The 14767-nt window shown below is 39.0% G+C and overlaps 1 protein-coding gene across 1 annotated transcript in view; it reads left to right on the forward strand.

The window, feature by feature from the left end:
• Nucleotides 1–14767, forward strand: part of LOC106589815 (CUB and sushi domain-containing protein 1) — a 517802-nt gene that overhangs the window by 184993 nt on the left and 318042 nt on the right. The window contains exon 3 of the mRNA XM_014180185.2: nt 7608–7720. Within this exon, the coding sequence (XP_014035660.2) occupies nt 7608–7720 (113 nt within the window). The remainder of the gene's footprint in view (nt 1–7607; nt 7721–14767) is intronic.

Genomic DNA, 14767 nt, shown 5'->3' on the forward strand with positions numbered 1-14767 from the left:
GCTAAAGTTCTTGCTATCAGTCATTCTCATCATGGAGAAACAATCATCCAAGATACAGATGTTGGATCATATTTTGAACAGTTTCTCACAGCAGGAAAATAATCCTGCAGGACATCTGCAGGACATGTGAAATACTGTGTGGATTATAATCAATAGACATTTTGTAGGGGTTGAAATTACAAAGCCTTTTTAAACCTTGAATACACTACAAGTTTTCTGCAACAACAGAGTGATCAAATTAAGATCCTACATCTGTAGCACACTATCATTCCTTTGTATCGGTATGGATCAGAAGTCACGGGATTGGTCGCGTACACAGTTTAGCATATGTTATAGCGGGTGCAGTGAAATGCTTGTGTTACTAGCTTCTAACAGTGCAGGACATTTTTTCAAACAAGCACACAAACGAGAAACAAGAAACAAGAACGAGAAACAAGAAATCCAGAATGTCAGAACGAATCCAGTTAACAACCCAAATAACAGTGTATCAGTGCTGGGGGGTGTAGAGAGTACTGTCAGGGAATTTAATTCTGTAACAGAGAACAGATTTTGTGTTTGACTCCTATGATTGATGCGCTTGTACTGTGAGTAAAGGAGAGGCTTGCTGAGCCATGTGATGGATATACCAATATATGTTGACTACACCATTGGTGGGCTCTAATGGCGTGCTCATGTTTTTGCAGGATGACAAAAATGGTACACTCTTAGAAAAAAGTTGCTATCTAGAACATTAAAGGGTTATTTTTTGGTTGCAGTTAGAACCCTTTTGGGTTCTATGTTGAACCAAAAAGGGTTCTATCTGGAACCAAAAATCTTCTCCTATATGGGGATAGTCAAAGAACCCTTTTGGAACCCTTTTTTCTGAGTGTACAGCTGGTGTCCATTTCATGATTCACTATTCTGTATATTGGGGGTGTATTTCTAAGACAGTTGTGAGTCCATTGTGTGGCAAAACATATATTAATTGCATTCAAACGTATTTATTGATTGTTTTGTCTATTGTTGTTTCCATACACCTTGCAGCTGATGTAATACACCTTGCAGCTGATGTAATACACCTTGCAGCTGATGTAATACACCTTGCAGCTGATGTAATACACCTTGCAGCTGATGTAATACACCTTGCAGCTGATGTAATACACCTTGCAGCTGATGTAATACACCTTGCAGCTGATGTAATACACCTTGCAGCTGATGTAATGCACCTTGCAGCGGATGTAATACACCTTGCAGCTGATGTAATGCACCTTGCAGCTGATGTAATACACCTTGCAGCGGATGTAATACACCTTGCAGCTGATGTAATACACCTTGCAGCGGATGTAATACACCTTGCAGCTGATGTAATACACCTTGCAGCTGATGTAATACACCTTGCAGCTGATGTAATACACCTTGCAGCTGATGTAATACACCTTGCAGCTGATGTAATACACCTTGCAGCGGATGTAATACACCTTGCAGCTGATGTAATACACCTTGCAGCGGATGTAATACAGTTTGAGGGTTTCGAAACACAGAAGGAAATGACTTAGATTTCATTGTACTTTTATGAATTACTTTTGCCTGGCTGATGATTATGTTTGATGACGTAAAGTTGTTGAATTCCCTGTTAGATTTAGTTCTGAATCCACAGTAGCTGTCTCTGTCAACTAAGCTTTTTCTCCGGTTCATCTCAAAATCTCAGAAAATGTTGAAATAAAAATAATAAAAATACTCAAACAGAACACTTGGTTGAAAATCTATAATCAGCTGCTGTGTCTGTGACTGAGGTGTGAACTCATTGTGGACTACTGAGATACCTCTATTCACAAACCAGGCTGCAGAAAGATTAAGCCAACAGTTCTATAATACCACGTGAATAAGAAAACAGAATAACCCAGTACTGAGAATTCCGGCAACTTGAAACTTTGCAATATGAAATCGCAAATAAACTTATTTCTATGACTGTTATTGTTCAGTCTAGAGCTTCCCAAAGCCAGAAAACTAAACCTCTTCTAAGAGAGCCAAGGATATTCTTTGCAAGGCGAAGCTGCCCTTATGGAACACTCTTGAAGTGATACCTGGCAATATGAATAGGGTCGAGGGAACTGCACTGCTTTCCTTACCTTGAACTGAAACAAAAGGCTTGACATTGTAGCTACTTCTTTGTGGCCCCCACAGAGGTATTACACTCGAGACAAATTGACTTTAAAGAATGCTTTGAGGAATTTAAAAGAGTCGAACGGCAAAGCCTAAGCGGAACTGATTTCTCAGACACTTGATAATCAGACTATTTTTTTCATTATGAGACTTGTCTTTCTGACGGCATTAGTCTCAGTGAACTTTCTCTCGTTAATTCCCTGATGAGGGTCCTTTTTGAATGGATGTGTGGGTGGCAAGAGAATTCCTGGTGAATTCAAGAGGTTTTATTGGTCAATGGTTTTGAAATATTTAATCTACATTAAATCTACATATTGGATCTTCATCAACACATCAATCAGAGTGATTTCATTAAAACCCTATTTTATACAGCATGATAATAACATGGCAAACACTGGAAATGAAAAAGTGCATACCTTAAAAAGGGCTCACCATTCACTTAAAATACACCACTGAAGACTTGTAAGACAGACATTCAGAGTTCAGCTATCGTAATCTAATAATCAGTTTTCACCAGTGCAATTATGCATGCAGCTCTCATTTCTAGGAACCCCCATCACAGAATATAAAGGTAATTTCAGAGCTGCCCGACTTTATTCCACACAATGCGTTGTTCTTTTGCATGGAGTCCATTGAGATACATTGCAATCAAGCTCCAGATCAAGCCACTTTAAAAGGGAGGGAGTTCTAAGAAAGTTTGAAGTAATTGGACACAGTTCGTGTGTATGACTAACTGATCACTTAGTTACTTTTCCAAGTTTATTTTATTATTCAGCTCAAGAATCTGAGCCTAACGAGACAAGCGAGGATGTATGATCTTTGGACTTCTGTACCTTTTTTCCTTTAGAGATGCAAGGCCACAGTGATGAGTAGAGAGGATGTATAAACCAGGAACTAACTATGTGTAAGCCTGTAAACGTAAGTATAGGTTTTAACAAAGAAATGAATTATCAAAAGAGGACGTTAGATCATCTGTGAAGAATCTATTGCTATACTTCTGAAAATACTTTAGAAATTATAATTAAAGGGATCGATAAAAGTCTTAAAGGTGGATGAATCTTCTGTCAGTAAAGAGAAAGGCCTGCCCAGTCATTTCAAATGGAGCCAAGTCCCATGTTCTCTCTGAGCTAATGCACACTGTACTGACCCCCTTAGAGTAGCAGCTATACAGCTTATATTAACATCATTTAGCAGAAGCTCTCATCCAGAGCGATTTACAGTGAGAGCAAACATTTTCATACTTTCTTGTCATACTGCTCCCCCGCAGGAATCAAACCCACAACCCTGGCGTTGCAAGCACCATGCTCTACCAACTGTGCTACACAGGACTAGCGCCCATATGAGCTCTAGTTAAAGATCTTCACAGCACCACCACAGCCTAGCTCTGTTGTGGACTCTATTAAAATAATCTGACTGCCACGAGAGCTCAGTGACACTATAGCCTTTCAGCACCAATCTGGCATCTGTTTGCAAACTGCAAAAATACATCCACTCCAAAAGTCCTAAATGGATTACTTAGAAGCCCAAGTTCATTTTTAAATAATGAACTGGCAAATCAGGCCATAGCGCTGGTTGTAATTAATAACTCAATCTATCCAACTGTAGGTACAATGGTATTGGCCAACAATGGTATACACATCAGTTGACCATGCTATACAGTATCCAGGCTCTAAGAACTCCATTGACATAAGTTTAGGTTCGTTAACCATTTGTGAATGTTAGCAATGTACAGTAATTATTTTACTTGGTTCTTTGTACTTGATGAGGAAGTTATATTACCCAAGAGTGAAAGCTGACAACATGAATCTAAGTGCTTCAACCCCATAACTGTCTCTACTTGCAGAAAGGTGCTGTTATGCCGTGATCCAACAGTCTGTTGATTCTAAGAAAACAATGTTTGCAATCTACCACTGCTCCATTTGAAATGGAGTAATGGTGGACCACTAATCACTAACACAATCTCTGTGACCAGGTCCCTGGAATTATTCTTGCTGTTATCATTACTCAGATTTTTTCGCTACTCCCCTTCTCCATTAAGACTGATTGACAAACTAAAGAGAATGTCCTGAATATGTCCTCCTAGTCCTCAGTTCCGGTGTGCTTATTCAAAGATTATCCATATAACAACAATTACCATCTAATTAATTGTGTGCTTCCAAAGTATGGTGATGTGGCCATGGCAGCGTCAATAAGAATTCTCTTTTCAAATCTGTTGTCAGTGCAGCTGCTAATCAGGAGTTTTCATCTGTGAACAAGTGCTGCATTTACTCAAGGGTCTCGCCTTTGAGGTGACGGAGAAACCACTTATTTCATGCATTTTGACTCTTAGACAACTTTTCAAGTGATTCGCCAAGAGGAACTGAAAGTTAACCCAAACAATCATTCAATGTCAAGCAAGGATAAGGAGCCTATTCTAATTGAATGAAGGGTGCATAGATGGTGTTTCAGTGAGTTGAAGCTGTTTAGGGTGGTATCCCTTCATTTGAACCAATAGTGTTGTCAATATTTAAATAAGGACATACGCGTATCGTTGACAGAATACACAGCCATTTTCTGTAGAGTATACCTAGATAAGCTAACAAAGGCCTGAAACCAATGTTATTGCCAGAGGTTTTCACAAGGACATCTCAGATGTCCACACAATCATCCTCAGTGTAAACCGTTTAACACATTGTTGGTCTTCCGTCCTCATTTGACATTTTAGTCATTTAACAGACGCTCTGATACTGAGCGACAAGGGTTAAGTGCCTTGCTCAATCAAGATCACGTCAACAGACTTTTCACCTAGTCAGCTCAGGGATTTAAACCAGCAACCTTTCGGTTACTGGCCCAGTGCTGTTAACTGCTAGGCTACCTACCTGTCTTCCTCCACATGCATAGCTTGAAACATATTTCTGGCACGGACGCCTGTGTCTGAATTAGTTTGATTGTTTGGATTAGAGACTGTGTCATGAAGACTGGGTGGCTCATGTTGCATATATTAAATAGTGTGGCATTTAAGAGATTGAGTCATATTACCTGCCAATCTATTTTACCCAGTAATAGCCTGTGTGTGGACAGCCATTGGTGAGCTAACAGAGGCTATGGCATTTTTAGAAGCTGTGGAAAACATACAGTATGTCTCATAGGTGAGGGAATCAAACCATTAGTGGTAAACATTACAGTGGGGGGTTGCAGTTGTTGTCTCCAGTACCAACACAGAATTAAAGATTCATAAGCTGTTCAAGTTTTAAATGAGATAAACATGAAATGGCATGCAGAACAAGTGTAAGAGGGAACATCACTGGACATAACAATATGGGAAAATGAATGCTTCATCAAAGACTTGCCAGGCATCTTCCATGTGGTGCAGAGGTTTAAGGTACTACAAGGCGTCACTACAAATACGGGTTCGATCCCGGGCTGTCTCGCAGCCGGCTACGCCCGGGAGACCCATGAGGCGGCGCACAGTTGGCCCAGCGTCGTCCGGGTTAGGGGAGGGTTTGCTGGCCGGGATGTCCTTGTCCCATCGTGCTCTAGCGACTTCTGTGGTGAGCCAGGCACATGCACGGTTGCCAGTTGGACGGTGGGTCTGGATTCTGGGTTAAGCGAGCGGTGTGTCAAGAATCAGTGCGACTTGACAGTGTTGTGTTTCGGAGGATGCATGGCTCTCGACCTTCGCCTCTCCTGAGTCCATACGGGAGTTGCAGCGATGGGACAAAACTGTAACTACCAATTGGGGAGAAAAAGCGGTAAAAAAATAATATACACTACTGTTCAAAAGTTTGGGGTTGCTTGTTGACGTTGAGACTGGTGTTTTGCGGGTACTATTTAATGAAGCTGCCATTTTGAGCCTGTAATCAAACTCACAAATGCTGATGCTCCAGATACTCAACTAGTCTAAAGAAGGCCAGTTTTATTGCTTCCTTAATCAGCACAACAGTTTTCAGCTGTGCCAACATAATTGCAAAAGGGTTTACTAATGATGAATTAGCCTTTTAAAATGATAAACTTGGATTAGCTAACACAACGTGCCATTGGAACACAGGAGTGATGGTTGCTGATAATGGGCCTCTGTACGCCTATGTAGATACGCCATAAAAATCTGCCGTTCCAGCTACAATAGTCATTTACAACATTAACAATGTCTACACTGTATTCTGATCAATTTGATGTTATTTTAATGGACAAAAAATGCGCTTTTATTTCAAAAACAAGGACATTTCTAAGTGACCCCAAACCTTTGAACGGTAGTGTATATAAAAAAAGTCATGACAGAGTATATACTCTAGTGGAAACAAGAACTGCATACAACATTCTGCGAACATGCTACACTAGTAGTAGAGGGATGCCATTGGTAGCTAGGAAATATCTATGGTAAGTGTTTAATTTCAGTGACTAGTATGATTCATATCAGCCTTGAGAATGGGTGTCATTGAGAAAGGATTAAAAGCCTCCTGTGAAATGATTCTTGGATAGACGTGATGGATTAGGGCTGTACTACCATATTTTTACAGACTTTACAACTCTTAGCTTGATGGGTTGAAAGAAGATTATAGGCAAACTAGGGTGGCAGGTAGCCTAGTGGTTAAGCGTGTTGGGCTAGTAACACGTGGTTGGTTCATATTCCCGAGCTGACTCGTGAAAAATATGTTGAGCAAGGCACTTAATCCTAATCGCTCCTGTAAATCGCTCTGGATAAGAGCGTTTGCTATAAATGACTCAAATGTAAATTTAGCTTGTTTGACCCCATACTAGTGAAGTAGGTTACTAGGTGTTTGTACCTAAATCTTATTGTCACAAATCAACAATAATGTCTTATTATCGAGAAAATATGATGCATCTGCTTGGTACTCTGTTCAGTAACACTTTTTTGGATTGTTAGAAGTTAGCTACATTAGCTAAATTAGCAACATTAGCTACTTTCACTCTACTTATTTTTGGCAGCCTAATTATCTTGGCATGTGCATTAACGGGTCGGTACAACAAGTACCGGACAGCAATTTTGGAAGTAGAATCTGACCAGTCTGTACTAGCTCTAGGAAATAGAAAGTTGTGAGTGCCCCACACGCAGCTATACACATTTTGGGAAGCTTTATCTAAAATTGAATGTGGACACTAGAGATGTAAGCGTCCAGGGAAAATCAGTTGGATTTAGTTCTACACTGTTTCTCTGACACGATCTCATCAGAATGTGCTTGTGTTTGATCCCAGTGAAGGCTGGGTCTTTGCTAAAGGGTCCTTGAACCGGTCTAGCAATGCTATGGTCCTTCTGTTCTTGTTCCCTGTTATTGTGTGCCTGATGTCATTGCCTTTTCTGCTGTGTAAAGCATTTTGTTTCATTTTATGAAAACTGTCTTTCTATGAAAACGGTTCACATTTGCGACATGACCACAGTACAAATCTGAGACCACTAACAATAATGCAAAGTACTTAATTATTTGATAACAATTACTAAATGTAATGTAACATTTCTCTCTTTGCAGGTTATCTGGCTTCATGTTGCCGTCACCTATTGTGAGCACAGGGTCAATAATGGCCCTTTGGTTCACAACAGATTTCGCTGTGAGTGCACAAGGATTTAAAGCAATTTATGAAGGTAAGACCTATTATTATTGATTATTTCTCCAATTAAAAACTTGGCTGAATTCATGTAAGAGAGGGTTAACAAAAAGGGTTAAACAAATATTTGTGTTAACAAAATGGTAATTGTCTAACTATTGACTTGTTTTTCTATTCTATATCGAGTTTTTTCAATGGCTAAGTTGGCAGTGGATTGTGATTGCTGCACCAGAGTAATTTGTTTGATTCCCCCATGGGCCACAGATCCTGAAAATAAAAATTATAAATGACTATGTTATTATTGTATTATAGGGTAATTCATGAATCGGTGTCTCAAAATCAGCATATTAATATGCTTTCAGAGAGCGGGGTGCATTTCGTATGATGAACACTGCTAAGTAGTGTGCACTTAACGTGCACCTCTTCAGGACATGTCAATTGGTTACTGTTTAAGCCTTGTGCAGAGAGTTTTGCTGCCATAGATGTCGTTTGCTAAGCACATGTTTCAGTTTACAGTTTACATGATTAAACCTGTGGTTGATAGCTATGGCATTTCATGTGAGTTTCGGTTGACTGTATCAAACTAGGGTCATTACAAAGCCCGTCTAGTCTGTTTCACACAGTATACAGCACAAACCACAACATCTCATATATTTTCCATGAAGTCTAATATCACTGGAGTCTCAACTCATCCCCCTTGTAAGAAAACATCTCTCAGGCTGGCATACACTGCAGCAAACTTCGTGAGCCCTCATGAGACACTGGGACCTAGGCTATGAATGATGCACGAGCATGGCACTTTGCTCGTAAACCTTTGTAAGGATAAGCTTTCTTTTTTTTATTTTCTTTTTTATTCCTCATTCTGAACATTTTCATCTCTAGGGATTCAGAGTTTTGTTATTGCTACAGGGTTTTGAGTGGATACCAAAACTCAATTCCCTAAATGGAATATCAATCTCGTTTGGTAACATCAATTGTTGCTGGTTGTGACAATGTCTGAAGTACTTTATGTTTTATTATGTGTAGAGTGAGAGAGTTCTTACTGTGAGTGATAATGAAATAATGAAGCATGATAGGCTAATCTAATGTTGGTTGTATCAGAACACTATTTCCTGATATCTTAACATACTGTTTTTGAATCAAATTGAAGTACTAGCCTAACCACTGCCTCAGAATTAGCTACAGCTGCTGTATGTTACAGCATGAATAAGATTAGCAAGATTGTGTTATCTTTACATTTGCTTCATTTCTCCAACTAGAAGAAGAACTGTGTTGCATTCTAGGTTAACGTCAAATCTTATTTTTATTATGCATTAGTGGCTGCCCTCTCAGAACATTAATAGCCTATCCATCAGGTTGATGGAGTTTTAATATGGGCGTTTCTTCTGGTTGCCTGAATGGATTCCATTTAAGCTGACAAAGATCGATATTCCATGTAACCATTGGAGTCTAAATCGAAATTGACTGCAGATTTTGTCTTGGATTTGCGAGAATTCTGATACAGGCTATGATTTCATTGATGAAAGTGTCACAACCATTGTTATGATGGAGGGCGTTAATGGACCCCTCGAGTGTTGATAGTATTGATGGTGACTAAAGTTATTTTGGAAGCATTGTGTTTGTCATTTTCATTTTATTGCAGTTGAAATTGAGATATGATGTCATCCAACTATGCAACCTGCAGGTTTTCCCAACAGCCCTTAGTTTGTGATTTATGGGCCATTACACTTGAGTAATTGTAATCTATTTGCCTGCAGAGTCTTGATTGGTGCAGCAGTGTCTGCGAGATGGATTTATAACCTTGCAGCGTATTTCCCTCCCCGGATGCTCTTAGGAATCAGAAATAGCTATGTTTGCTAATTGGTTTACTATTGTTGAAGCTAATTGAGAACACAAACCTGTTCTGACAAGACAAAAGCTGTGTTTTGGAACCACATTACGTGTTTTGGACCATCATTTCATGTTTTGGAACATTATTAGTATCTATGTTAAGCAGTTGGACTTATCTACTGTCATTGTGCTCTGAAATCAAGGCAAATTAAGAGGATGAAAACCAATATTTCATCTTTGTGATCCCATTGTAATTCAATAATTGCCACTAATATATATTTTTTTAATTAAGTATATTTCTTTAGACCTTTATTGGAAAGATTCAAATAAATGACAAGGACAAAATTCTGCAGCGGTGAGCAGACTCCATGAGGGTACTGCTCCAAAGATATAAATCAATTAATGTCTCAACATAAAGTGAAAACTTCAAATGGAGCCTGGGCCATCAAGTAGGTTGAGAGTCCAACCGATATTTAACCAAGCTTCGAAGATTCAGAATAGTGCTTTACGCCAGGAATAAGCTTTATATGAAATAATTGGGCTACTATGTTGTTGCAATTAAAAATATATTTTAGAGGTCCACAGTAGCATACAAATATGCTATTTTACTCAGCCTTTTAGTCTTAAGGCTCTACGGGGTCACACTTAAAGTTAAAATACAGTCCAAGTTGAGAGACAACAATAATCTAAGAAGTGGCATCTCTCATATTAGACCAATGTAAAAATAGTAACTTTCCTCAAATGATTTTTGAAAAGATTACTTGGGAAAATGCACAGAAGCCCCACCGGTTATCTGTTACACCTAGGTGTGAATCAATCTGTACTAGATAGTACAGAGAAAGTCCCCATTAACAACCCCTCTCCTGTTTGTTAGAGATATAGCTCCCCATAATACTAACTTCAACCAACAAAATGCCGTCTTCACTAAAGTTGGCAAACCTTGCTTGACTGGATGGATTTAAATCCATGTGCCACTTTAAATCATTCCTTTGAGTCTCTTGTCAAGGGATTTCTTTACCTTTCTTGAACAGTGCAGCATGAAGACGATTTCAAATCAACTTCAAAAATATCTGAATATTATTTGCTGGAAATATTCTCTGAGACAAAATACACAAAACAAACAGGTGCACCTGGTGCTGGGGACAATGAAAGGCCAATCTAAAATGTGCAGTTTTGTCACAACACAATGCCACAGATGTCTCAAGTTTTGAGGGCGCGTGCAATTGGCATTCTGACTGTAGGATTGTCCACCAGAGCTGTTGCCAGAGAATGTAATGTTCATTTCTCTGCCATAAGCCGCCTCCAACATCATTTTAGTGAATTTGGCATTAAGTCCAACCGGCCTCACAACCGCTGACCATGTGTATGGTTTGCTGATGTAAACGTTGTGAACAGATTGCTCCATGGTGGCGGTGGGGTTATGGTATGGGCAAGCATAAGCTACGGACAACAAACATAATTGCATTTATCGATGGCAATTTGAATGCACAGAGATAACGTGACGAGATCGTGATGCAAATTGTCGTGCCATTTATCCACCATCATCACCTCATGTTTCAGCATGATAATGCACGGCCCCATGTCGCAAGGATCTGTACACAATTCCTGGAAGCTGAAAATGTCCCAGTTCTTCCATGGCCTGCATACCAGACATGCCACCCATTGAGCAGGTTTGGGATGCTCTGGATTGACGTGTATGACAGCGTGTTCCAGTTCCTGCCAATATCCATCAACTTCGCACAGCCATTGAAGAGGAGTCGGACAACATTCACAGGCCACAATCAACAGCCTGATCAACTCTATGTGATGGAGATGTGTCGTGCTGCATGAGGCAAATGGTGATCACACCAGATACTGACTGGTTTTCTGATCCATGCTCCTACCTTTTTATTTAAGGTATCTGTGACCAAAAGATGCATATCTGATTTGCAGGTCATGTGAAATCCATAGATTAGGGGACCTAATGAATTTCCTTATTTGAACTGTAACTCAGTAAAGTCTTTGATATTGTTGCATGTTGTGTGTATATGTTTGTTCAGTATAGAAGGAACAAACAGCAACATCAGAGAGAATACAACCAAGCAGGAGAGGAAACATGGAACCCATTGTTTTAAATGCAAAGAGAATTATACGGCGGTATCAGTGTTTATCTTATATCAAACTGCCAAAAGGTTAAGCCTTCAAAAAAATGATAATGTTGTATTGCAGTTGGTCGCAGCTTATGCATGTGCATGCATTGGTGTGTGTAAATCTGTGAATGTTGGAGGCATAAAAAGCGACATGCTACATCACTAAAGCTTAGATACACAACCACACATACTGTAATTTACATTGGTTTCAGATCCAACAGAACAAGAGTCAAGCACTCAGCATTATTTGCCCCATTTACCATTATTTCTGTCCCGCAAAAAAAAAAAATGTTTTACAGGGGATCATTCTCAACAGGATCCTGTAAGCGAATTTCCCATTACATTAAAGGGGAATATAGGCCTGTTTACTATTTCCTTGAGGAGGATGTTTACTGCTGCATCTTGCTGATATTCTTCTTTTTGTTATGTACCTTATAAGGAATTCTATACCTCATGGGTATTTATATTGCAACAGCCTCGTTTAGAGCCATAATGATATTTCATATTGAAAAAAGCCTGAGAGGCAATAATCAAGTGCTGCAGAGCATTCAAAGGATAATAGACTATCGCCTGTGAAATAAAATGATGGCTTGGACATATTGGAAGGCCAATAGTGTGAGGTGAGCTAATCCCATTAATGGCCAAGCTATGAAACAGAAGTCATTTGAATGATAAAAGCACAGTGCACACAGATACTGTTAAACACCTTGAAGATGCGTGTGAATATTTAACACTCACAAGCCTTGGAGTTTTATCTACCATTTAGAAACACATTAATCCACATTATGTGAATGTATTGGTATTTACAGTATGGGGAAGAATCGACATTGGTATTCAGATCAATCAGCGCTGAGTGTTTGTGGTTTTAATGACAGATCCTTATATCGACTCTCAAGGACAAACTCCAAGACAGAGTGCCTTACATATCCAATAAAATTCAAGCTGCCTCTTGGAGTTAATGTTTTAAGTTGTTGCTGAAAAGCTGCTCACACCTTTACACTGATTTTGCTCATCCTTCTATCTGGGCCACCAGCCTAAGGGAGCTGCTTTAGTGAACTCCACATGTCGAAAGGATTTGTAATATCAGAAAAAAGCATTTAATTTCTGTATCAAAATGTCTATATTTCTCTAAACTTTTTTGTGGATTTTTAATTTGATACCATAACCAATAATACAGTAGCTATGTTCAGATTGTCTCACTCCAAGCTGCAATAATATATAATAATATTCAAGTATATGTCAGAAAATGCCATGCCGAAATTGCAGAAATGAAAGCGCTCCAGTTCTGAACTCATAGACTGATGTTCTGCTCATAGTGGAAATACACAATGATGTTAAATGTCCTACTCCCTGGCTCAGTCAACAGTGACCCTCATGGGCTCACCTATCCATAGAGGCCATGACAGATCAGTAGGTAGTAAAAACCTTCAAGTGTCATCTGGGAACATGGACATTTCAAATTCAACAGGTGTAAAGAACACTTGGCTCCGCTCTGGGAAACACGTTGTCCACATTTTAGACTGAAATTAAAAACATTTAAAAAAAAATTAAAGTAGCTGGTATAGATGGAAGTAGCATGTTGCATTAAAAAGAGAGGGACGCTGCCTTGAAACTGTGACTGAATGGACCAACAGTTTTCTGCAGAGTCATTCAAATGGCTCCAACTTTTAACTTGAGACGTTGATGTGAATTAGAAATCAAATGACCAAATACTAAGGGCTAGAGTCACTGTCGTAGGAGAGGGCGGCCTTTGGCACAATTTGAAAATATATAATTTTTCTGTTGAATGTGTGTACATTTTTTTCAGTTAATCTATACATGTCTAAGGTCTCTCGCGCTGTCCAGACAGCATAGTAGTTGAATTGAGTCCTTGAGTTCATGGCCCTTTATCGACGAATAACAAACAGATCCCACTGGGCACAGACGTCAATTCAACATCTATTCCACATTAGTTCAATGTAATTGCTTTGCAATGACGTGGAAACAACGTTGATTCAACCAGTGTGTGCCCAGTAGGATGGTACCGTTATCTATTACCGAGGCATAACACATTGATGGTATACCACTACAGAAACATTACAGAAAACCACTACAGAAACACTGAATGGAATTAATCAATTTTATATGACTGCAGATTTTTTGTTCTTCATGTTCAAGCTGATCTCTATATTTCCTTTCATAATTAACAGTCTATCCATGTGTTTCCTCATGGGAAAAGCCAACCTGTAATACCAGTCTAGTTTCCAGGTATCCAGGAAGTCTAGTTTCCCCTCAGAATTGTGTGGAATTATGTCCTGCTCACTCTTTGTCCAAATAATGTCCACAACTTATTAACACATTAAAACCTCTTGGGGCTAGGTGGGACGCTAGCGTGCCACCTGTGGTGCACTCCATCAACAGCAGGTGCATTTCAAGAGCGGCAAATTTGAATCCAAATAAATGTCAAAATTCAAATTTTTCAAAAATACAACTATGTTACACCATTTGAAAGATAAACATCTCCTTAATCTAACCACGTTTTACGATTTCAAAAAGGTTTTACGGCGAAAGCATAAATTTAGAGTATGTTAGGACAGTACATTTACAAGAGTTGTGTGTAATGTTTTGTCAAGTCAAAGACAGGGTCACCAAAACCATAAAACCAGCTAAAATGATACACTAACCTTTTACAATCTCCATCAGATGACACTCCTAGGACATTATGTTAGACAATGCATGCATTTTTAGTTCTATCAAGTTCATATTTATATACAAAAACAGCGTTTTACTATGGCATTGATGTTGAGGAAATCGTTTCCCTCCAATAACCGGCAGTCAAGTCAGCGTCACAAATTAAATAATTAAAATTAGAAAACATTGGTAAAATATTATATTGTCATTTAAAGAATTATAGATTTACATCTTTTGAACGCAATCAACTTGCCAGATTTAAAAATAACCTTACTGGGAAATCACACTTTGCAATAATCTGAGCACTGTGCCCAGAAAAATACGCGTTGCGATACAGACTAGACGTCATGTTGGGGAGATCTAAAATCGAAAATACTATGTAAATAATCCATTACCTTTGATTCTCTTCATCAGATGTCACTTCCAGGTATCACAGGTCCATAACGAATGTAGTT

The sequence above is a fragment of the Salmo salar genome, chromosome ssa28, assembly GCF_905237065.1.
Source record: "Salmo salar chromosome ssa28, Ssal_v3.1, whole genome shotgun sequence".
NCBI lineage: Eukaryota > Metazoa > Chordata > Actinopteri > Salmoniformes > Salmonidae > Salmo > Salmo salar.